This window comes from Misgurnus anguillicaudatus, chromosome 6 (genome assembly GCF_027580225.2).
Source record: "Misgurnus anguillicaudatus chromosome 6, ASM2758022v2, whole genome shotgun sequence".
Classification (NCBI taxonomy): Eukaryota; Metazoa; Chordata; class Actinopteri; order Cypriniformes; family Cobitidae; genus Misgurnus; species Misgurnus anguillicaudatus.
Window position 1 is genome coordinate 32,378,498 of NC_073342.2, and position 24,200 is coordinate 32,402,697.

Here is a 24,200-nt window from a genome sequence, read left to right on the forward strand (position 1 = left end):
TGTGGAGTATGAATGATTTTGTGAGTTGATGTGGTATGAATGGTTTGGGTAAATCAAAGTTTTGGGACAACCCTTTTGATTGAGGTGACACAAAATAATCATTTCAGAAAACAAATTCAATCTATACCAAAGATTAATGCGGTCACTTCTGTATATTGCGTAGACTTGACATTTTGTAATTTATTTGCTTTATTAAAGTTGCATCTTGTTTTGACTACGACTGCTAATCCACACATCGGTAAACCTCCAAACCATTTACTAAATGTCCTATAGAGGATTTTGCCCAAAAAAAGCTTCACTGGGGATGACAAAATCTTAATTTTCACTGTATGTCAATGTAGTGTTTTTTTATTATTTTAATATGTGTTATTAAACTTGTCATGTTGTATGTTTTGTGTAAATCCAAACACTTTTTTTGTGAACATTTTTTACAAGGACTGGGTCGTCATACTTGCTCTGTCTGGATCTTGATCTGTTTGTTTCTTTGGTTTATTAGGATTTGTATTATTTGAGTCCCTCATGTGTTTACACATAACATGCTGTATCAGTTTGGTTCTGTTGGATGCCAAAAAGTGGTCAGAACAATGCACAATATAATAAAATATTTCTCAAAAATAACATTGTTTGGTTTTTGAATTTTTATTTATAAGTTGAAAGGATGCAGTAATCTTTCTACTGAATGCCATCAAACGATTTTATTTGTAAATAAAAGTACTTTCTAAGACGTCTTAGTTTGAATAGTAAAAATTGCAACAAGCAAAAAATGTGTTAGATGTTTTGGTACTTAATTTATTTGTAACCATTTTAAATGTAGACTGTTACTTTTTTAGTTTTTTTTAGTTATGTATACATTTAATAGACACCAAAACAACTGAATTTTTTTGTAATTATATTTGATTTTGTTTTTATATTTTCATTGGTCAAACTATACAAAAAAGGCCAAAAAAATATTGAGGAAAATTTCATTTATATATATATTTTGAAATATATTTTAAAAATTATTTTTTTAAAGCATTTTTAGTGGCTTTGGAAGAAAAACTTTATATTTTAAATAACATGTTTAAAAATATTAAAATTAAATATATTAACAACTGCACAAGCTTAGTTTGTATAAAATGTATAAAATAAAAAAATATATATTTTGGCCAGAAATGTATTTTTGTGCATGGGTTGCAAAATTATTAGAAATGTAGGATTTGTTGCCGCTGAAATACAATATTTCAGATATTTTAAATATATGTTAGGCTAATATATGAAGGTTAAAACTAAATATATTTTCATATTTAAAAATATATTTAATTAAGGATTACTTTTTACTTTTTTTACAAAATATATTTAGTATATCATAACATATCGTACATTTCTTTACCCATAAGGCAAAAAAAATATTTTTTGGACAAAAATATAAGAAATTCAAAACAATACATTGCAGTGCTACTGGGCATTGCACTTTAATAATAAACTCAGTATTTTTATATGTAGCATATATTTCTATGATATTACCACCACCAGACAAGGACAGGACCTCTACAGGAGGGTTTCCCAAACTTGGATCCACGAGCCCCTGGTGGTTCGCGGGGAAATAGCAAGGGGGGTTCGTAAAACACTAAATTACAATTATTTATTTACATTTATGATTTGATAAACAACAAAATATAAAATATGCAGATTAAACAAATAAAATCATATGACCATTCCACAACAATTATCTCTCCATTTTTCACGAGTTCTTGGTTTTCTGATATTTTGTAATTTTTATTTATTATTATTATTATTATTATTATTATAAATATTAAGTACATATTTCAGTAATTTAGGTCTTGAATTAGGTCGTACAGTAGCTTATAACGTTACTTATATAAAGTCCATAATGACTCTCCAGGCCTGCGTGTGGCGGTACAGCGCACGTCCTGCGTCATGACATCATACACCGAAACCGGATGAGCGCATTTTCTTTTCCGCCCGTGTGCGGAGTGTGGCCGCACATGTACAAATAAAGTCATAAAAATCTACAAAAATGCGCATAGAAAAGTGCTATTTCTGCTCCGCTCCGGTTTATCCCGGACACGGTATGATGTTTGTACGAAACGACTGTAAGGTAAATATCGAAATCGAGTGATTTATCGGTGTTTGTGTTGATTATTGTTATCGCGCTCGAGTACGTGTTGATGTTTTTATTATAGAGAGTTCGACTGATCCGGTTACTGTTTAACCTCATATTTGTACATTTGTTATTATTGTTAATTAGTTTGGGAGTGATATTTAACTGCTGTTAATAATTTAAACGTATTTGAAAACGTGGTGGCATCGTGGTCTGTTGTTACCAAGAAAGCATTACAGATGTACCATAAATATGATGAAGAAAATATTTAGTTTTTTGCCATGTATCATGGTAATAACTAGTGGTCGACCGATATGTGTTTTAAAGAAAGCTGTATGGCCGATGAAACACAGATTTGATTAAGAGACAAACAGAAAGTTTGTGAAACTACATAAACATTTGTTATTCATAACATTTATAAATATACTTTTTTAAAGTACATATTTGCATAATAAGTAATTTACATAGTACCGTAAGATGTGAGTTATGTCTTACTGTCTAAATAAGTGTGTTGTTGTGTGTGACACATCATAACGTCATGTTATATAAAGTGAATAATGATTGGTAATTTTTCTGTCTGTCTTACTTTGGCTTTACATTGAGTGACACTGAATGTCTTTTCATTACAAACAACTAATTTAAATAATAGAGAAAGTTCCTTGCCGATTGAAAAGATTTATCGGCCGATAATAAAACAATCAGCTGATATATTGGTTTATTACTGGTAATAACATGAACCGAGTTAATGCAGTCACATTGATTGTCATTATTGAACCCTGATGCATGTGTGTGTGTGTGTGTGTGTGTGTGTGTGTGTTGTAAGGTTTTTCGGTTCTGCAGATCAAAATGCCACAAAAACTTCAAAAAGAAGAGAAACCCAAGAAAGACCAGATGGACCAAAGCGTTCAGAAAGGCATCGGGCAAAGAGCTGACAGTGGTGAGAGATTCACCTGCTTTCTCTCAATACTGTGATCAGTCTTATTCTCAGTAATGTGCTGAGATTAGTTTAAGTATTGTACTACATTCAGGGGTCTTCAACTACTCTTACTCGCGGGCCAAACTTTTACCCCCATTTTTACCTTTTATATATTTTTAACACATTATATACACTACACTGCAAAAAATTATTTTCAAAAAAAATTAATTCTTAGTATTTTGTCTTGTTTTCAGTAAAAATATCTAAAAAAAATCTTAAATTAAGATGCTTTTTCTTGATGAGCAAAATGACCTAAGTCTATTTTTTAGACCAAAAATATCAAATTTAAGTGATTTTATGCATAAAACAAGCAACAATATCTGCCAATGGGGTAAGCTCATTTTTTTTGAACATTTTTCTTAAACACTAAATTCAAGAAAATTTCAAGACAATTTTAAAAATTGCTCACCCCATTGGCAGATTTTTTTTGCTTGTTTTGCGCACAAAATCACTTAGATTTGATATTTGTGGTCTAAAAAATAGACATAGGTCATTTTGCTCATCAAGAAAAAGCATCTTAATTTAAGATTTTTTAGATATTTTTACTGAAAACAAGACAAAAATACTTAGAATTATTTTTTTTAAATCATTTTTTGCAGTATATATGTGTTCTTTTTTTATACTTTAAAGATATATATGATAAACCACCTTTCCATTGTACACTACATTCGGACATGACTGTCAGAGTTCGCCCCCTAGTGGCAGTCGTCATGGATTTATGGTTAAACTGAAATTTCATGTTAACATGGGAGGGAAGCTCATTCCAGCGCAAGAGTCTTTAATCTGCGAATATATTTATACTTAATAATTTATTTATAGGTTTCATTTTTAAAGGATATAAGTATTACTGATAAAGTTGAACAAAAATGGATTAATACACACAGTGTTTTGATTGGAACACACTAGGGTTGTGCCGATAGACGATAGTATCGTGTATCGACGATCTTCAGACATATTGCCAATGGCAGGCTTTCATGGCGATAGTCATGACGATAGTTGGCGAATGGTTATTATTATTATTATTATCATCATCATAGTCACCCACAATGCATGCTTTTCCTCACATGAGGGTTTGTGGGCTTCACTTTACGTGGAGAGCTTGTAAAGAGAGAATTCCTTCTTGTACGTACCTGCACTTAATGCGCGCGTCTTGGTCTCCTTCTACCACTAAATCCAGCGCGCCGCATCATGAGCAGCTGCGCTTCTCTCTGTCTCACGTGCACGCGCTCTCGCGTCTGTCCGAAGTCTAAACATAAACTAAAGTAGTAATCCTTATGTATTTGTTCAGTTTAATGCGTTTCATGCGAGCTGAGGCAAACTTTACTTTTTGTTTAAAATATGACCCGCTGCATATTAGCGCCTCTCACTCTCGCGTACGTGCAGAAAGCTGCGCTCTGTCTGAAGTCAGATCACTAGATCACTGTTTATGATATGCATTTCAATGAGTTGTAGCAACACGTCCCTCGTGTTTAATATATGATTGTGTTTAAAATATGATCGCGTTCCGCTGGACCGATGCGTTTAAAAAGGCACCTCATGAGAGCACCACTGACACGTGTAGTCTTCTGCAACAGCACTAAACCAATGCATTGAATTGTTTGTATGTGCGCGCACGTGTGTGTGCGTGCACAGATGCATGTTTTTACAGTTATTAAGTAATCATGATAGGGTTTTAATGACGCGCTCGCATTAATGGCATCAGGATTAAGAAGGTTGCGGTCATGACGGTGTTGCTCTTGTTTTTTTTGTTTACCCATCAAGTGACTTGTTATAATGAGTAAAAAAATTAACATATAAAAAATTAGTAAACTACTGCCCCGCCCCCCGAGTATATTGTGTATCGCCGATCTCACAGGCTGACGATAGGACGATCTGAAAATAGGGCATATCGCCCAACACTAGAACACACTGAAATGCATCACTTCCTGTCAGTGTGTGTGGTGTAGTCGAACAAGTTTATTTTTTATCCATCCAAAGCTTAAATTAGATCAGAAAACTACGTAGAGTGCCCCAACGCAGACCCTTTCTGGGTTTATTGGCCATCATTTGTCATGTAAAGTTGAAAGGTAAGGCCGGATAAAATTATTGGAGGGCTGCATTTGCCCCACAGGGGATAAGCCCTGTACTAGAGTAAAATAAGTTTGTGTAATGACATTAATTCTGTCATGGACTGTTCAAGTTCTTATGCATTTCCTGCATATCTGTGCTGCTTGTATTAAACACAGCATAATTAATGAACCAAATCATTTGTATTCTTATTAATTTGGACTTTTTCTGTTCAACAGGATAACTCACTGGAGTTTGAAAAGCGCAGAAATATTCCAGTCAAATACAACAGAGAACTCTGGAGCAAGACGGGTAAGTTGATCGGTGATGAATGGAATTAATTGTTTTATTTTGAATGAATCTGTTATGATATGAATGATATGTTTGTGTTTACGGTGGTGGCAATGCAGAAGGTTGCAGCTATCAAACATAAGAGACAGTCACGATTCATCATAAACAGGTGAATATTATGAATTGACTTATGAATGAAGTCGTCTTCAAATCATAGAATGTTTTAAAATATATTTCTGTTTACATGTCTTTTTGAGTGAGTAATGACTGAGCATTTTGCTTTACTTTTGTTGTTAATTCATCTTGTGTTTGGGAATATTATTATGTACTGTCTCTTCATGACCTCAATGTATCGGACAAGCCATGTGTTTGATCACCAAATGGATGTCAACTAAGTGTAAATTTAAGCATTTGCTCTTGTAAATGTTCATAATTATTTATATTTTTCCAAAGACTGAAGAAAGGCAAAGAGCTTGAGAAAGCTGCAGATGTCAGTGAAGTTAAGAAAAACATTCACCTCCTCAAAGCTCCACATGCAGGTGAGACATCAAACCAATGTAATGTCTGTGAGATGCGCTTCAGAAACGCTCTTCACACGTCTGATGTCTCTTATTTAGGTCAAGCCAAACAGCTGGAAGACAAGATGGTCCAAAAGCTGTCAGAAGATGTGGAAATGGCGGAGTGAAGAGAACGAGTCTTAGATTTTGTTTTTGAAACCGATTCTTCTCAAAAGTTTTATTTAACACAAACCACTCACTAAATCTGTAACGTGGGGTTTTTGCATGAGTTTCTCTTCTTCAGATCAATTCCACTTCTCTGTAGTATTATCCAGATGTTAAAGGATCATTCAGACATCGTGTTGTGTGCTGTAACTTTTCATCCAGCTGAATATGTATATGTATCCACATGAAACCAAGTGTCACAAAATATAATTCCAATAAAAACCTTGGTCCGTAAAGTTTTGTGTTTTTGTCTTTTTAATTCTTTATATCTTGTTACTGAGACTTGGAAAATTTTTTTATCGATTTCCATTAAAGGCGGAGTCCACGATGTTTGAAAAACGTGTTGGAAAAGGAGACGGGCCGACTACCAAAACACACTTATAGCCAATAAAATCAAATGTCGGTTTGCGTATGTGTGGGGCGGGTCTATCAACAGAAGGTCCAGATTCTATTGGGGTAGGGGCGTGTTTGTTTAGGTGATTTCAAATATCAACATTGGCTTTCAAACATCATGGACTCCGCCTTTAACATGTCATGAATATGTTTTCATCAATACTTATGCCTACAATGTGTTTTTCTTTCGTTCTTCTTGTGTCTTCTTAACTAATCCATGAAGTCAAAAGCCAGAATAACTAGTTTACACATTATCTGTTTGTCAGATGGTACTACAGTATATCACGGACCATCATGAAGTGTAAACTTGGTACAAAATGATATTTATATAATTCAATCTCAGTTATAAGCCCTAATGACACCGTTTCTTTAAGAAACATTTTTGAATAAATAGTGTTAAGTTGCAGAAAAAAATAACACAAAATGATTAAACAAAAATGTATTAAATTACACTAAATAAAAATTTCTTTATTATAATAAAGTGTCAAACGCTTTAGAAATATTTTCATGGTTTTCATGTTGGGTGTAACACCTGTGAAAAAGCAGAACTGTTTTTTTTTTTCAAAAACCAAGAACTTAATTTTAGGATAGAAAAGAATTCAAAAGGAATGTACTTGCTGCAAAGAAAAATATTGGTGCCTTTACGCAAAATATAAACATTCCCATTGAACACTTCACACAGTCCGTGTAAACTACACCAAGATTAATTTTATCAAAACGCAATTAATTGTTTTTCACAGCACCTTTACCGTTTTGCTGAGGTGATCCATGAACAGCTGCTTTATAAACAATGACATCTTTTATAACACTAATAGAATTGCTGTTAAAATGAACTTTTAACAAGGTTTTTACTTAAAGGAACAGTATGTAAGAAATGTATGTCAATGAATCATGTCAATCAACCTTATATGTTACTAGACATTAAGAAATAATTTTCATTTCAAATACTTATATCACTGACAACAGTGGTCCTGCCAGGAAATTATCATTTAAAAAGTGGAGTTGCAGCCCTCAACTGATGTTTAGGTTGTCATTTTGTGTATTGGCCACCAGTTGTGGGATTGCAGTACCAGTTTTAGCCACAAGTTTTGTGGTTGCAATACCAGTTTTGGCCACAATCCTACATACTGTTCCTTTAAGAAATAACCTAAAAAATATATATATTTTTACACCAAATCACTACAAACATGATCCCAGGGTTGTGTCCATCACATGAAACTTTTGTGCTTCATCACGAGAGCTTTACAGGGTTTCCAGACTCTGTAGAGCTCCTGTAGAGTCCGGGCATCCTCAGTTGCATCATGAGCTCCATATGATTCTCCAAGAAAATGCTTGACGAGAAACGGCTGGTTGTATTTCTCCAGGTGAAACATCTCTCTGCTCATAGTCAGTGTATCCACACACCCCGACACCACCTCCCCGAAATCTTCCAACAGGCCAAACTCCTCCATGACCCGCATTAAAATGGGCCAATCGAACCTTCTGCTGTTGTGTCCCACCAGAAAAGGTCTGTTGAAAGTTTTGAGGAAGTAGATGAAGTTAATAAGCGCTTGTCTCTGTGGAGTGGTGCGGACGGGCCTTCGATGGCGTAGCAGGGCATCACCATCTACCGTCAGACCCGTGACACGTGCGGCTCCGTCCGTCATGCAGCAGCGGGGTAGCATGTACGCATTAAATGCTTTATCACTGCTGATGGCAGACAGCTGTACAATATCACAGGCTGAGGTGTCTGTGAAGAGAAAAAGACATTTTTTACTAATGTACGATATACATTGCCGTAACGTAACATACCATACGTTTCCGTAACGTCCCAGATAGCCACTGGACGCTGTAACGGAACAGGACCGCAACCGCAAAGCGATAGAGCCGGACTCGTTCCAGAGTCCAAACGCACATCGGGCCGAAGCCATTTCTGGCCTGTTTTTTGGGGTTGTTGCGGATATGTGCCAGCGCCGATCCAGCACCGCCTGATCATCAGTATCGGCTCAGATTCGTATTGCAGATCTGGACCAAATCTAATGTTAAGCTAATGTCTTTCGGTTAACTTTGGGAAAAGTGATCTGGGCCAGATCTGTAAAATGATATAAATACTGAACTGATGGTTTAAGCTGAAATCTCTATCTGGCACAGATCTGGTTCACAATCAGAAAATGTCTCTAAGATAGAAACGGAGGCAAGGGGCTTAAAACGGATCCGGGCCAAATGTAATTGCTATCTGGGATAACATACCATACGCTGCTGTAACGTAACATACCATACGTTTATGTAACATACCATACGTTTCCGTAACGTAACACACCATACGCTGCCGTAACGTAACAGGCCATACGCTGCCGTAAGGTAACATACCAAACATTTCCGTAACGTTACATGCCATACGTTTCCGTAACGTAACATACCATGCATTTCCGTAACACCATCATTTCTGTAACGTAACATACCATACGTTTCTGTAACGTAACATACCATACGCTGCCGTAACGTAACATACCATACGTTTTCATAACATAACATACCATACCATACGTTTCCATAACGTAACATACCATACATTGGCCTAACATAACATGCAATATGTTGCGGTAACGTAACATACCATACGTTGGCCTAACATAACATGCAATATGTAGTGCTCCCCTAACCTTAGTTTTTGGTTCCTGTTTGGTTATTTATTTGGGAACCAAATAAAAGCGTTTGTTTTTGCAACCATAGAACAACGTTGCAGGATGGTTCATTTTTAAATAACCTTAAAAAATTATACTGACTATTCTATAATTTTTTTCAAGTTATACAAGGTTTTTTGTGTGTGTGTCATTTTTTGGAGCCATAAAATAACTTTAGCAAAACTTTGCATGGTGGTTATTAAAAAACAGAACGTTCCCTAATATTATGTTAGGCTTATTTTCTGTAAAACAACAAAACAGGGAACGTTAGGAGAATGTTTTACTAACCTAAAAATAACGCTCTATTTAAAGAAAAAAAGAAAACTTTCAGGGTAAATAAAAACAAACCTTGAAAAATAAAGTTCTGGGAACCAAAAACTGACTTCTGGGGAACCATTGCTGTACACATGTAATTATCAATTTGAGTAAATATCCAGTTTTATTAAATAAAGACTGAAATAAAGTTGAACGTACTCAGTCCTGTGGTCTCGAGGTCAAAAAACACCGGCGTTTCTTCACCAGTATCAGGCATCATCACTTTACCTGTAAAACACACACAAACACATATAAGCAATAACACACACACACACACAGTTAAACATGTCTAAACACATCACAATAAACGACACAACGTATTTGACAAGCTATTAAACGTTTTTTTTTTTTTACATTATTTCATTGTTCATAATATTTATAATTATATGTCAGTTAGACGTTTTGTCATATTGGGTTAAATCCTTGTTGTTCTTACCATAAGATATTTTCTCCAGTGATTTGTCAGTGTAGCTAACGGGCCCTAAGAAGAATTGTGTTAAAAAATGAGTTCAAAGCCTACTGGAAATCATCTACATTTTTCACTAAAAAATAATGGAAGACAGCTTTTGTGGAACCTATAGTTCAAAGTCTACCCCCAGAAGGATTAGGAGCTCACAGGTTTTATGATCAACGTGTTCTTTCTGTTTCGGCACGTGCAACATGAGAGGTATTAATAACGTTTTTTTCACGTTGTGAAAAGGTTGCGACAACGTTATTTTCCAACGCACACAATAGACCCCTTCAAGGTTTGTAAACATTGAATGACTATCGGGTGCGCGCGCAGCATGGGGTCAAACTGTTCATACCATCCAGGCTTTATAATTTAATCTAACAGGGCTGAAAAATGATGACTTACCTCAAATGAAGTGAGCACTACAAACACAAGCCTCTTTGATATTTGCATTGTTCCAAACTGCACGTTAATTGCTTGCAGCCGCAGATGTTGTATTTTTTTGTTTTTGAGATTCTGCATGAATCGCGAAAACTTAACGGAAGACCTGGTGCGATTTTCACAGCCCATGACGTAAGTAGGCATTTTTGACGATACCGAATACAACACAATCTGCTGTAATGGCTTTTCTGACCCCGACATGCGCAGTGGGAACCGCCTGTGACGTGAACCGTGCAGAGGTCTATACGACCAAATGTCGGGTTTTTTGAACGTTATAAATACGTATTTTTACAACGTTGCAAAAACGTTTAGATTACGTTATCAAAACGTTTTTGCAACGTTGTGAAAAAACGTATTTATAACGTTCAAAAAACCCGACATTTGGCCGTATTAAGCACGTCGGAAAATAACGTCATCACAATCCCCCCACAACGCGAAAAAAACGTCCTTATAACGTTTTTGTGTTTGCTGGGATGTAATTATCAATTTGAGTAAATATCAATAAAGACTGAAATAAAGTTGAACGTACTCAGTCCTGTGGTCTCGAGGTCAAAAAACACCGGCGTTTCTTCACCAGTATCAGGCATCATCACTTTACCTGTAAAACACACACATATAAGCAATAACAACACACACACACACACACACAGTTAAACATGTTTAAACACATCACAATAAACGACACAAACACGAACAACTAACCTGAACAACTTTACAAACACTACACTGAATGAGATCCTGTATTAGTCTCATACTGATTTACATTGAAGTTAAAGTGTCGTAATTTAGCGCAGAAATCACTGTTACCATGGTGATTTTCCTTCAGCTTATACATAATAGCTAACACATAGTAAACAACAAGCTCGAGCACACAGTAAAGAAAAGAGAAAACACGAGAACTCACGAGATCTCCCACTGAAGAAGAGCCGAATGAGGATTGAGATCGGGTTTATAAAGCACATGATCTGTTATCTGATCAAATCTCTGATCAATCGGTCCAGACTCAGACACATGACACTTCAGTTCCGCGTCTCTCAGTTTCGTTTCTCGTCTGTGTCACGCCCGTCTTTTATTATTTTAATATTGATGATGAACAACACACACACGAGTAAAGGCTGTGCCTCTCAGGAGGAGCAACAACTCTTAAAAAACAAATCGACAAATCAAATCAATCATTCATTATTTTAAACGCAACTTTCCATTAATGTTTACTGCCTTATGTGATTCTGGCTCAGTGTGTGCGCGTGCGTGTATGTGTGTGTGTGTGTGTGTGTGTGTGTGTGTGTGTGTGTGTGTGTGTACACTCGGGTCATGTTCCTGGTTTACTATACTTGGCAATCACGTCATTTAACTTTCACTAGTGGTGATATTTTAGACACGCCCGGATCTCGTTGGAATCACTTTTACATATTTTAACATTCAATTTATAGTAAGTTAAGCGTAAAACAACATTCCACGAATCATTTCTCACACGTGACATGACGTCATGCACATATAATAATGGCATGACCATTTGACAGTTCTTGTTTCTTAATTATAATATGTAAACAGCACTTATTCAGTTTTATTTTATTAAGTTAAATAATGATATGTAAATAGCATATATTATGTTTTATAATTATTAAGTTAATCTGTTGTGCTGAATGTACATTATCTCACATATTACACCCAAATGGGTGTAATAATATATTTTAAAAATGTATTTTAAAATATATAAAAAATGGCCTGGAATATATTATGGAATATGTTAACACATTTTTTTCACCAATATATTTTTTGTATATTTTAAAAATAAAAATATATTAAGCCCTCCATTAATTTCAATTCAGGGAAATATATTCACATCGAAAAACTTTATTTTACAAATCTGTAAAAATAACAGTTCTGAAAAGGTTAAAATTTATAAAAACTTCAAAAATATAGGTCATAAAATTAACTTGTATTCGACATATATTTCAAATATAGTTTGGCAAAGAATACATTGCCAGAAGGGATGTAAAATTAGAAATGTATTTGCTTGCCTTTGAAATACATTTTGAAATATATGTTGATATATTTAGGGTAAACTAAATATATTTCCAAATTTAAATTATTTTCATTATATTTTAAATTGACCATTACTTTCTAAAAAAATGTATTTAGTATTTTTTTGCCGTTTGGGACGGCTTCTTGCAACAAGAGTAAATATAGGCACCAAATATTTATTTGATATATATTTTTAGCTTATTTGTTGTAAGAGATGCCAAGAAAACCAATTTCAAGAGACTTTAAGCCAAGACATGCTTAAACAAGTTCAAAGTTGAAAAATGCATTTGTTTTAATTGTTTGTAAATTAAATATCATATATGCTATTAATTTGATTTATTTGCATTAAATTGCCTCTTTCGAGATGAATCCCATACCCGGATGAGACTATGCAGATAACGGATTCCAGATCCAGCCTGAAACTCTGTCACACTCTTAAATCAGGTATTTTTACAAAATTAACAAAATAATGTGTATTAGCTACATATAATTTTCACAAAATATATCTGAAACAGCTCTGTCTACATAAAACAGTGATAATTTAGCTAAAACAATAGTGATTTGTATTAGTAATTTCATTTATAGAGTTTTGTTAAGAATTTCAGTTTAGTATGTTGCATCTATTTTTTGTTAACAACTAACCTGGACCGAGAAACAAAATCATGAGTCAGAATCATTTATGTAATAAAACAATGCTTATGTTCATTTGCTTTTTACATCCTTACACAGTGATTCTCACATTAAAGAAATATGACACAAATTGCACCGTTGACATCTGCAAACACAGAGATTCTGAAAGCACAAAGCAGGATCATTCAACATAAATAATAATAATCATACATAAAGATAATACATGCCTCAGAAAAAAACATCTGATTATAAACCTGAAACATAAGCTACTCCAGGCAAAGTACATGACCGCTTCAGCCACGTCACTGTGATGCAACAATTCACAATCTTGAGAGCTGAGAAACTTCAAGTGTTTTTAACAACAGCACGCCCAAATGACAACAAATATTTGAAAGAAACTATTCTGACCAGACAAAGTGCTTTGGCCTGTGCTGTGATGTGTTAACGGCGCCGCCATATTGGGGAGGGCAAGACTGTTTTATAAACACATACAAGTGAACGAATGACCTGCATTTTTCTGAATTAAAAGGTAAAATAACATTTAAATTTCTCAACCACAAATCCATAATGAATTATCTTACAACTGTCTTTGTAATCGTCTGCTTCGGACACAGAAAAGAGACTGACTGCAGCGTGTCACTATCTGATGTGTGTAAATGAGCTCAGAGAACAAGAATAAAAGTCTACAATGAAAAAACTTGTATGCCATAAAAATGTGCATAATTCTGTGATGGCTATACACAATTATTTACCTAGAAAATAAGTCAAATCAATGCTTGACAAGTGTGAGTTTCCACAATGAAGCTTAATGACATTTATTCATTCTCCAAGAATGTCGTTGTATTCCATGTAGATTGTAAACTAAAATCTAAGACTGAATACTGAAATCGATTGAGAAATGTAAACATTATTGTGCTTTTATCCAGAAAACACAGCTCTCCGTTGGGCAGTTGGGATTAGGATAGGGTTAAAATAAAGTTAGTATAGTACTCAAAATGTAGCTTAATATGTCTCGTGATATTGCACCATGATGATAGCTATGATGTAAAGTCGTAAATATGAATGACAATTTTCTGTGACACAACACACACACACAAAACAAAAACAAATAAACACAATCCCCATTGTGGAGACACAATCCCTGTACATTAAGTTCACTGTGTGATATCACTATAATTTATATATATGTAGCTTTTTGCTGCTGTTTTTTTGCATTCATTGTTTTTTTCTACCTACAGATGTGCATTGGGTTATAATTCTGATATTAAGTGTAGATGAAGTGTATATGAACCTTCAGCAGGAGAACCGTTATGTGTTTGTCATACAATATATATTACCATAACATTACAAGAAAATCATTTTAAGAAACATAGGGCCAGATTTACTAAACGGGGCAATTTAGCACAAGAGCGCAATTCCAGAAAAGTGCAGATGGGAGTGGTAATATCTATGGGTTATTTACTTAAAAGGTGCAAAATAAATTCATAAAGACCAACACAATCTACTAAGAGCAGCGCAAATGAGTTCAGGGTTACAAATGAACAGAGCTGATGCTCCTCAGGTGCGTTTGATCTACTGACACCTGATGTGCTTGAGTTCAGCACCACCGACATCGCAGCGGAAAATGCAGGGTGTGAAATCCCAGCTCACAAAGCCAAAAGAACCGGAGGACAAAAAAAATGAAGGTTTAAAATTTCTGGTATTGTGTGACTTCTCCTAGTGACTCCTATTTTATTTACTTCGGCAAATAATAAATAACATGGCTTGGCAAACAATATTTTTGAATAATATGTTCCTCTGGCATTCGGAATAAACTGATACCCGTTAAAACAATCCTTTGCCTTGTATCACATGTTCTCTTCAGCCATTTCAAGTGCAAAATGATTTAAGACGTTTTTTCTGCGTTAAATAATGGCGCAAATACCATCACATGCGCAAACATTAGTAAATCACATTGCGTGAATCATTTAAGACCCAGGCTTTGGTTTGTCTTTTTTTTCAGATTTCTTTCAGCTATTTTGGGGTTAGGAAGAACCTATAAATATAATAACCAAATATTTTTCATTGAACATGAAGCGGTGTAATTGTCCACGTTTATGTACAACAGGTTCCAGTTACACAGAATTAAGTATTATGGTGCACACAACAAAAAAATAAGACGTTCACGTATGGGGACATCCAGGTCTAAGGAGGTTAAATAATCTCCTTTCATAAACTCCTAGAAATGCATATGCTATTACGTCAGTGGCAAAAAGAACTAAACTTTAGTAAATCCTGACAGTCGTTATTTAACATCAAAATGATGGTTTGCGCTGACGCAAGCTGTTAGTAAATCTGGCCCTTAATGTGTGACTTCAGATGGCACAGCGTAACATTACACCAAAATATATATTTCTATAATAGAAATCAATAAAACTTATCATGTATAAAAATACTTAATAGCAATGTACAAATGAACAAAACAGTCATGACATTAAAAACATATTTCAAGTCCTGAATCAGTTGCACGTAACACTGAGTAAACAGGGCAAATTGTAAATGAAACCAGCAAAGCATTGTGGGACGTACGTAACACCTTTCACATTTCTCGTCCCTTCAGCATGATTCATCTGAAGAGAAAGTGTGAATCTGGAACTAACAGAAGCAAAACCATCTAGATGAATCTCAGAATAGCGTAAATCACGTCACGTTTGACAAAAATGTCTTGTAATGGCAAAATGAAAAACTCATCACTGTACTATGCTGACCAATTCTGAAATTAAAGCAACAGGAATGAAAATTCAGAAATAAAATCTAATATTTTTTGTATATTTGTCTGAAATGTGACCAGAAGACGCTTCTGTGAGATTCAGTCGAAGTAAACAACAGACACCATAAATCTTTCACATGGGTTGATCAGCAGCACAGGTATATACACCACTCTTTATCAATAATATATTATTTTACATATTTATCAAATCACAGAGTGAAAACAAAACATCTAGCAACATGGCATGCAGTCAATGGAAGTCACATGACCTCCTCTCATTGGCTCAGTTCTGTAAACATGAAAATGAACATAACAGATTAAAAATCACACTTTCCCTGTTGAACTACTCTTAGAATCGGTTTCAAAAAATGGACCGGTCCAGCTGGTCCACTTTACAGTCAGTAGGTCGTAGATATATCAAGGCGATCGCTCGTGACACCCAGCATTTTCTTACACTTTATCTGTACGTCCCTTAAAGTCGTCCACTGGGTAGGGCACTTACCATCACACCATAAACTCATTACTTCCATACAGCACTAAAGGCTGAGCAGAACCAAAGTCATGTTCCCTCCTGCGCACGCTGCACTCCCCGGGCTCACGGGACTTGGGCGGGCAGCTCCGGTTCCCTCTGGGCCGCGGTCGGCTTTTCTCCGAGCTGGAGGCACATCGGGTGGTCAGGGAAGCTTGTTCAGATGCCTCCTGATCGAGGAGAACGCGCAAGTCTCCGCCGGATGAGGCAGAAGAGAAAAGAGGTCCAGAAGAAGAAGAGCGGAAACGATAGTGAGGGATGGACGACACGGAGGAAAGAGACGACACGGCAGAGTCCACAGAGTCCAGAGACTCGGGTTGGCGACGTAAAGCTCGTCTGCTTTTGGACTCGAGTTTTCCCCAGCGTGACGCTCCAGCGAGATTTCTTTCTAAAAAGGAGGAAAAGATAACAACTTCTGGAAATTAGCATTCAACTTGAATTATATTTAGCGTAAATAATGAACTATATGTGAATTATTCATTATTATAAGCTTTTGTAACTGATTTAAAGTCAAATATAGCTGCAAGCAGCAATACCGAGGTCAAGACGAAAGGTCACAGAATGAAATAAATTTGAGTTTGGATGAGCATTTTAAAGAACCTAAGGAAACCTTATAATTTCAGATGAAAGAATATAAAAGTTGTCAGCAAAAAAGCTGTTCTCATTCATTGAAATCTCTCCATTAACAGTGTGTCAAAACACAGGTCACAAAATGTTACAGTGGTGTTTATGAGTCAAAAGAGCCCACCCTCATGTCTCTACGGTGTTCTGATGCAGAGAAAAAGTTCTTGCAAAACGGTTGTTAGGATATTCTCATTGGTTGCTAAGGAAAGAATAAGTATCCACCAAAATTTTTTTTTTCAAGCAATGAAAGGAATAACATATGATGATTCGTTGCGGAGTTTTAACCATTTATGTGTAAAAAAACACACAACATTTAAAGGTAAGTTTTATTTTTTTGCCATTTTCGGACATTTCTGATGGAAATTTGAATATAATGCCAATTTTTTTTGTTTTGTTTAGAAGGTAATGCATTGTTCTTCTTCCTATGGTGTTTTTGAGTCGATCGGAATAACGCTTGCGGAGATATTTGCGTGTGTTTTTTAAGCACTATGTTGCTGCGCAGGGCTAACCGTAAGGCGAATTCTGGCATGTTTGGTATCGTTGGACTCGGCAACTATTCAGGACTCCAAAGAAACAAGTCCGTGAAAATACGTCGATCGGAGCCAAAGTTATAGGCGTGTAAATCACAAGTCTGACCACTAGGTGGCACTGTGACGAAACTCTGCATGCATCCTCAGTTCCTGACAGGCATCACAAGTACCAAGTGTCGTGTCAATAGGCTTAAGTTTGGCGAAGATACAGCCTCAAATCCGTTTTTTAACGCTCTACATACAATTTTTTTGACGCAGTTTACGGAAACGATTGACGAATCGACACGAATTTCATAAATTTTTGCCAAGAGTGTTTCTAGATGCTACATACTGATTTTCGTGGCAATTGAACAAAAGCTCTAGGACGAGTTCGAAAATAGTATTTTTTACGACTAAATCAAATTGGCAGAAACATTTTTATGACGGAAAATGTCATAGGGTCCAATCGAATCGTCTTGAGCCAAGGAATCAGACAAAGCAAGAATTTGAGGGGGACTTACGGATTTTCTAGGACTTACGGATCAGAAGTTATAAGCAAAAACATAAGTCCAAGTTTGGACTGTTGGTGGCACTAGCGGGTTAGAGATGGAGACAATTTTGCTATGGGGACACATATCCTTTATCAGTGTGCCAAATTTCATAACTTTCCTACGTACAGTTCGATGAGCAGCCATAGACCGCAATGGCGGAAGAAGAATAATAATAATAGATAAACTAACAAATACAATAGAGGTTTTCGCCCCTTCGGGGCTTGACCCCTAATTATCCTGCTTACCCCACTGATCAGACACGGCACCATCCGGTTCCATGAGGTTTTCAGAGCTGTCTGCTGTTCCGATGGACATTTCTGACTCCAACATTTCATCATCAGACGCTCTGGGCTCCAAAGCCAACATCTCATATGTCAGTTCTTCCCTATACACACAAAACATTAAATCAGTTTGAACAATTATATGTGTTAGTGTGAACAGAACAGATGTTTGTCAAAAACAGAAAGAAAATCATTCACTAACTTCTCTTTCTGCAGGTTTTCTATCTGTTGGGTCAAAACTTTCTCTTCTTGCTGCATGGCCGCTTGCTGTTGCTCGCTCATCCCAGACTCCGCCCCCTCATCACCTGCCTCCTCCCTCTCTGTCATCCGGGGGCTCAGAGGTGGTGAGGGGGTGTGGTGACCGGTCTTGCGTAAACGCGCTTTACTCTGAGGATCAAGAAGACATCTCTGTGACATCAGCCTAGACGGCCTTCATCGTCTGGTGTCGACACTTCATAACTAGCTAGTTTGTGTTAGTTTCGCTTCTCTCATATCTCTCAGACAGATCTTCAATGCTTTCTCATTTGTAAGTCACTTTAAATAAAAATATAAATGCACTTATATTTCACATACAAACACGCACAAACAAACCGACACGTACACACAAACACCGACTTTTACCTTTTTAAGCACGTTTGGCTGTGTAATAATGCAGCAAGCAGCAAAAGAAATCAAAGAAGAGGAATTACTAGTAATACGCGTTTTACTGCGCATGCAACAAAAACAAACATGACGTGATGACATCAGAGCATTGGATCGTATGTTCCTCTGAACACAACCAATCACACGACAGCGCTACATAATCAGCCCAAATCTCTTCAATAGACGCAGACGGGAGCCAATGAACACATTATATGACCACGGACGGACGGCTGCTATGGCAACAGACGATGACACTCGGACTGACACTTGCACAGCTGCAGAGTCACACAGATGTGCATACATACCGGCGTGGCAGTTCTCGTAATGCCAATAAACCTAACTGCTATTAGTACAGGTTTCTGAAAGAGGAGGATGAAGAAAAGAAGGAGTGAAGGTAAGGATTAGGATTAGTGAAGAGCAGGAATCTGGGAACGGAATGGGAACGCGTTACACGTGAATATATAGATTTTCATACATTTGTACAGGCAAAACAAAAACATAAATTACACTAGACTGAATGAGCTTTTGGTGTTTTAAGGATCGTATGGATCGTATTCATGGAAGGTGACTTTGACATGGACAGCACAGCATAAGGGGCTGTTTACACGACAACGTTTTCAACACAAAAAAATGGGAACGTTTTTATGCGTGTTGGCTGTTTGTTTATACAACAAGTGAGTTTTGTGGTCCGGAAAATGCTTACGTTTGTGAATGGGTTTCAAAGTGGAAGTTTTTAAAAATTCTGTGAAAGTAGTGACGTCATGCACGTGTATATACATGCATGCACAATTACATTCCAACATTAACTCTTTCCCCGCCATTTAACTCGTCAACTAAAAGAAACGCTTCCCTGTCAATGACGGATTTTTCCAGCAATCCGTATTTTCGTCATTATCCACCAGATGGCGCTCTTACCCAACTTATAAAACCCGGAAGTAACCCCTCACGTCAAACAGTTCAAACTCTGTGTATGTTTTGATTATTGCCTGAAAAACCACCTCTAAAAAATTTTTTTGCGATATATGGGAGTTTTTGCAAAATTGACGCATTTAAGTACTTTCAATTTGCAATGTCAATTTGCGCAGTTTAAAGGGTAATGGAAACTGAGCTACTGTGCTGCTCAAGATATTGTGTTTTTTAACATTTCTCCAACAAAGTTTACAAAATTTTGCCGCTTATAGATGGTTTCTGCAGTAACAACATAAACAAGTGGCTTTCAGGGTCATCACGTAACTTCCGGTAAACTCCGCGAAGAATAAATGACAACAAAGTCCTTTTAAAGTATTTTATTTATATAACAAGCAAAATAAGCAACACGTAGATTATATAGAAACCCAAAACATTTGTTATTTTCGACGAGGTATTTGTTTAAGTTCAGTTTCAGCAACTAGTCAGACCATTAAACAAACAGAAAACGGAAGAAAAGTTCGGACCGAACGCTTATCGCGTCACCGCACGTGCGCCCGATGAAACCGTCTATAGTTCAGGGTCTCTTGTAGTTATAAATCTACCTCATTGTCCGTCTAAACAAAACTTCATGATGCTTTTACCGTCTCGATTGTTTACATTAATTGTGTGCATGGTTTCTTCACAGAGTAACATCGCCAACTACTGGCCTAGCACATGTATGCGTTTTAGTTGTTTTTTGTGGATTGTTGCGTTTTATTTAAAAATGCTAATAATAAACGTTTCCATTTGTTGTACAATGGTTGTGATGTAAACAGACCGCTAGGGTGATACGTTTGGGGTTTGAGATGTTGAATCACTCACCATTGATCTGCGAATGTGTGTGAGGCGACTCTTTGCTTTGCTCTCGGCAAACTCCAGCGTGTTGATGTCCTTCAGACGGGCTTTATATTTCCTCATCTGCTCACAGATGATCAGCTCCACACACCTGAGCGGTTAAATGTTAAACATTCACGCATACAACTCAATAAATGAAGGCAATACATCAGGATTTTACAGATCCTTACGCTGTGGTTTTGCCGATGTCCCGGACGCTCTGTAAAGGATCCGTGGTGTCGGGACAGCGCAGTATGCAGGGTGCAAACACGATGGCCAAAGCATTAGCAGACATCCGGTTCGTCTCCTCCTGGAATGAGATCCTGAAACCAAAATATGACAAACATAAAACATGACACAGAATTCTGAATAGTATACACACATAAAAATGAAGACACATGACTGTCACCGTCCCACAGGTGGGACGTGTGTCATTACATATTTAAAACAATAATTTCTTAGTGTAAACCAGAGGTGCCCAAACGAGGCCAAAGTTGGCTCGCAATGACCTTTAATTTGGCCCGTCATGCCATGTGACATACTGTAAGGAAAAAGGTTTATGTCATTTGACCCAGATATTCATATTTTCTGAAATTAATTTTTTTTTTATTTGTACATTACAAAAATGTAAACTAAAATGAAATGCAAGGAATTAAAGTGCATATTTTTTTTAAAATGTATATGCATACTTGAAGGTGTATAGCATGCATCACAAAACTCAATGAATTTGGGTACTATAGGCTAATAATGGAGAGGTCGAGGCAGTGGCACACAGACAAAAGGAAATTAAAAATAATAGGTAAAATTATTTATTTTTCACAACAGTTACCTTTGAAAATAAAACTGCATTAGTTATGAAAAAACAGAATAATGATTGCTTATTTATTTCTTTAATATTAGAAAATAGTAAATTAATAGAATCAGGGCAACTTTGAATTTAATATAACACAGCAACATTTACTTTCGGCCCTCAGTCAGGTTTGATTTTTGGTAGGAAAAAGTTTGGGCACCAGTTTTCATATTTTTGCATTAATAATAATGCAGTGACAGTATTAGTTTATTGGTTTGTGACAAGAGTATGCAGATAACCGTTGACACCTAGTGGCGTTTGGTGGTAATACCACTAAAAGTCTGACACAAACATCATTGTTTGTGATTTTTAAAGTTAAAAATCACAAACAATGATGTTTGTGTCAGACTTTTAGTGGTATTACCACCAAACGCCACTAGGTGTCAACGGTTATCTGCATACTCTTGTCACAAACCATTACATTGAATAGTTTTGTCAATATAAAATACATAATTCATTGCATATAAATTAACTGCTATCATTTTTTTATTTAATATTCACAAACTCCAACCTTCTCAGCGAAAAACTTTAAAGTGTCTGCTTGCTTTTTGCTTTTAAATGTTTAAATAATCATCAAATCAATCATGTTTTATGAATAGAAATAATTACAAGCATTAAACTCCACAGAAATCTCACCTGACTAAATGAAATATGAGTCTCTCCAGTGTGCTCAGGTAAGTTCTGCTGAGCTGATCGATGATGGAGTAAACGCCCTGAACAACCTCACCGTTATCCTGTAGACCTGAAACAATAAACAACATCTGTTATATTACACATCATCTGTTAAATTATCTATCATCTGTTATATTATACATCAGATACTCGTACCCATAACCCTGAGGAACTCCTCATAAAGTTCAAACGTCATTAAGGGGTTGGGAAGATCGCGTAACCACTGCTTCAAAACACTGGCGATGACGTGGATGTTATAGTCGTCCAAATTCACACTGTTTACATCTGTCACAAATTCAGATGAGGAAGACTGTTAATAAAATCTGATATCTGGAATTACTTTTGGGTCTTCAAGATAGCTGTGTTTAAGAAGAGAAGGTCTGCAGATATCTCATCTGTGTCCAGACCCTGCTTGAGTTCTTTGATTTTATTGGTGGATCCAGATTTCCTATAAATGCCCTCAGTGTAAAGTCCATGCATTTCAATGTAGTTGATCAGCTTCTCCACCACCAGCGGGACGGGTCGCTCATCACCGGTTAAACGGGTTAACTCCACACCGAACTGTCGTGAAGATTGCTCGGGGTCAAACTGGGTGGGCACAAACACAATAAAATATGAATTACATGAAACCATTGCTTCATCCAGGAATAAAACACATTTATGTGAACTTAAGCATTGTTTTTCATTCTCTTGGTTTAAGGCGGTCTTACCTTCTTACTGCATTTGGTGGTCATCCTCAGACAACACTTTCTGTGACAGGCGTAACGGCAGACTACGAGAAGACAAAGAAACACGGTTAACATTCAAAGCCCAGACGACACTGAGACTCAGATTTGCATTTGCAGAAATATGAGAAATGGGAGAAAGAGGCTTTTATTGATCATATCCAGAGAAAAATGAGTGAAAATCAGATTATACAGCTCTCAGACTGAACAGATACTCATGGAGAGAGAATGATGGGAAACAAGAGACAGAGACCCTACTGTATAATCCTATAGATCAGGACATTTTATACGTAACCACTCAACAAACAGTACATTTAAATATAGCCACAAACACAAATGCTTTTATTATAATGATCCAACCATCCACTTTTCCTTAATCCACATTATTTTTAGCATGCATTACTGCAGATTCTCTATGAATGTTGCATTGCTGTTCATGGTATTATTGTAAACTCTTAAATCTTCTTTTCTTTTTAAGAGTCATATCATCTATCTTATTCATTGACTAAATGTCCATATAGTCTCAGTCAAACATATTTTAGTTAATAAAAAATGTGCAATAACAACTTCCATTCTTTTATTATGTCCATATTGTTATATCTCTTCTTTATATAATTTTTTTTCTGTGTTCTGTGTTTTCCTTTATTCATATTCAGTAGGGATGCACCAAATGTTCGGCAACTGAGCTTAATGTTAGATCGTTTTGTTGAGCACTTTTTCCTCTGTCATCTCCCGTCAATCTTGTCGTCATCTCTCTCTCTCTCCTCGTGCTTGACCGTGCACACAGACGCGCGTCCGCTGCTCAACATACAGTGATATATAAGCATTGTTGCAATTTCTTAAGGCAGTGTAATGAATGGGTTATTTGCATTTTGCACGGGAATAGAAGATGGGATTAATATCTGTTTAGCAAAGACTCATTTATGTGGTCAAATATAAATGAAACAGTTTTAACAAGTCAGATATCTATCTGATCAGAGAAGTGATCAGGTGTTAAAAGGCCCTATAATGACTGCTGGATTGTTAAAAATATGTTTCTTGTTAAATAATATGAAATAAATAAAGTAAAAAGCACATTTTGAAAAAAAAAGTGAAAATTGGCAAAATAAAGGAGAAAAAATGTTGTTCGGTATTCGGCTGAGTTTTTCATTTTATTCGGCTTTGGCATCGGCCAAAAATGTTCCTTTCGGTGCATCCCTAAGCTGCTTTGAAACAATGTAACAATCTAAAAA

The 24,200-nt window shown here is 36.2% G+C and overlaps 4 protein-coding genes across 9 annotated transcripts in view; 1 reads left to right on the forward strand and 3 right to left on the reverse strand.

Annotated features, from left to right (window-relative positions):
• spg11 (SPG11 vesicle trafficking associated, spatacsin) overlaps positions 1–24,200 on the reverse strand; it is a 393,853-nt gene that overhangs the window by 34,702 nt on the left and 334,951 nt on the right. The window lies entirely within an intron of this gene.
• Positions 1,938–6,372, forward strand: rsl24d1 (ribosomal L24 domain containing 1). Its single transcript, XM_073869033.1, has 6 exons — positions 1,938–2,098; positions 2,925–3,038; positions 5,363–5,431; positions 5,516–5,583; positions 5,868–5,953; positions 6,032–6,372. The coding sequence occupies exons 1-6, from the start codon at positions 2,018–2,020 to the stop codon at positions 6,097–6,099; spliced, it is 486 nt and encodes a 161-aa protein (XP_073725134.1). The 5' UTR covers positions 1,938–2,017; the 3' UTR covers positions 6,100–6,372.
• Positions 6,954–11,530, reverse strand: plex9.1 (PML-like exon 9.1). 6 transcript variants are annotated; one of them, XM_073869034.1, is made up of 5 exons: positions 11,304–11,526; positions 10,929–10,997; positions 9,944–9,988; positions 9,667–9,735; positions 6,954–8,258 (listed from the first exon to the last, which is right to left on the reverse strand). In XM_073869034.1, the coding sequence occupies exons 1-5, from the start codon at positions 11,359–11,361 to the stop codon at positions 7,738–7,740; spliced, it is 762 nt and encodes a 253-aa protein (XP_073725135.1). In that variant the 5' UTR covers positions 11,362–11,526; the 3' UTR covers positions 6,954–7,737. The 6 variants fall into 6 exon arrangements, with proteins under 6 accessions (XP_073725135.1, XP_073725137.1, XP_073725136.1 ...); XM_073869036.1 differs by lacking the exon at positions 11,304–11,526 and adding an exon at positions 11,102–11,188; XM_073869035.1 differs by lacking the exon at positions 9,944–9,988 and having other exon boundaries at positions 11,304–11,527.
• myo9ab (myosin IXAb) overlaps positions 13,098–24,200 on the reverse strand; it is a 58,913-nt gene continuing 47,810 nt past the window's right edge. Inside the window, exons 35-45 of the mRNA XM_073869039.1 lie at positions 22,954–23,015; positions 22,636–22,831; positions 22,400–22,525; positions 22,208–22,313; positions 20,913–21,044; positions 20,710–20,833; positions 19,245–19,298; positions 18,919–18,936; positions 18,500–18,684; positions 18,262–18,401; positions 13,098–16,720 (exon numbers count right to left, since the gene is read on the reverse strand). Coding sequence (XP_073725140.1) covers positions 16,308–16,720; positions 18,262–18,401; positions 18,500–18,684; positions 18,919–18,936; positions 19,245–19,298; positions 20,710–20,833; positions 20,913–21,044; positions 22,208–22,313; positions 22,400–22,525; positions 22,636–22,831; positions 22,954–23,015 — 1,556 coding nt within the window. The 3' untranslated portion in view covers positions 13,098–16,307. The remainder of the gene's footprint in view (positions 16,721–18,261; positions 18,402–18,499; positions 18,685–18,918; positions 18,937–19,244; positions 19,299–20,709; positions 20,834–20,912; positions 21,045–22,207; positions 22,314–22,399; positions 22,526–22,635; positions 22,832–22,953; positions 23,016–24,200) is intronic.

Coding starts and splice junctions, on each gene's coding strand:
- rsl24d1 (XM_073869033.1), top strand. CDS start 2,018: ATGCGCATAGAAAAGTGCTATTTCTGCTCCGCTCCGGTTTATCCCGGA. Junction 3,039..5,362: donor CGGGCAAAGAGCTGACAGTG/GTGAGAGATTCA, acceptor TCTGTTCAACAG/GATAACTCACTGGAGTTTGA. Junction 5,584..5,867: donor TCACGATTCATCATAAACAG/GTGAATATTATG, acceptor ATTTTTCCAAAG/ACTGAAGAAAGGCAAAGAGC.
- plex9.1 (XM_073869034.1), bottom strand. CDS start 11,361: ATGTGCTTTATAAACCCGATCTCAATCCTCATTCGGCTCTTCTTCAGT. Junction 10,998..11,303: donor CTTCTTCAGTGGGAGATCTC/GTGAGTTCTCGT, acceptor TGTGTTTTACAG/GTAAAGTGATGATGCCTGAT. Junction 9,736..9,943: donor ACTGGAGAAAATATCTTATG/GTAAGAACAACA, acceptor TGTGTTTTACAG/GTAAAGTGATGATGCCTGAT.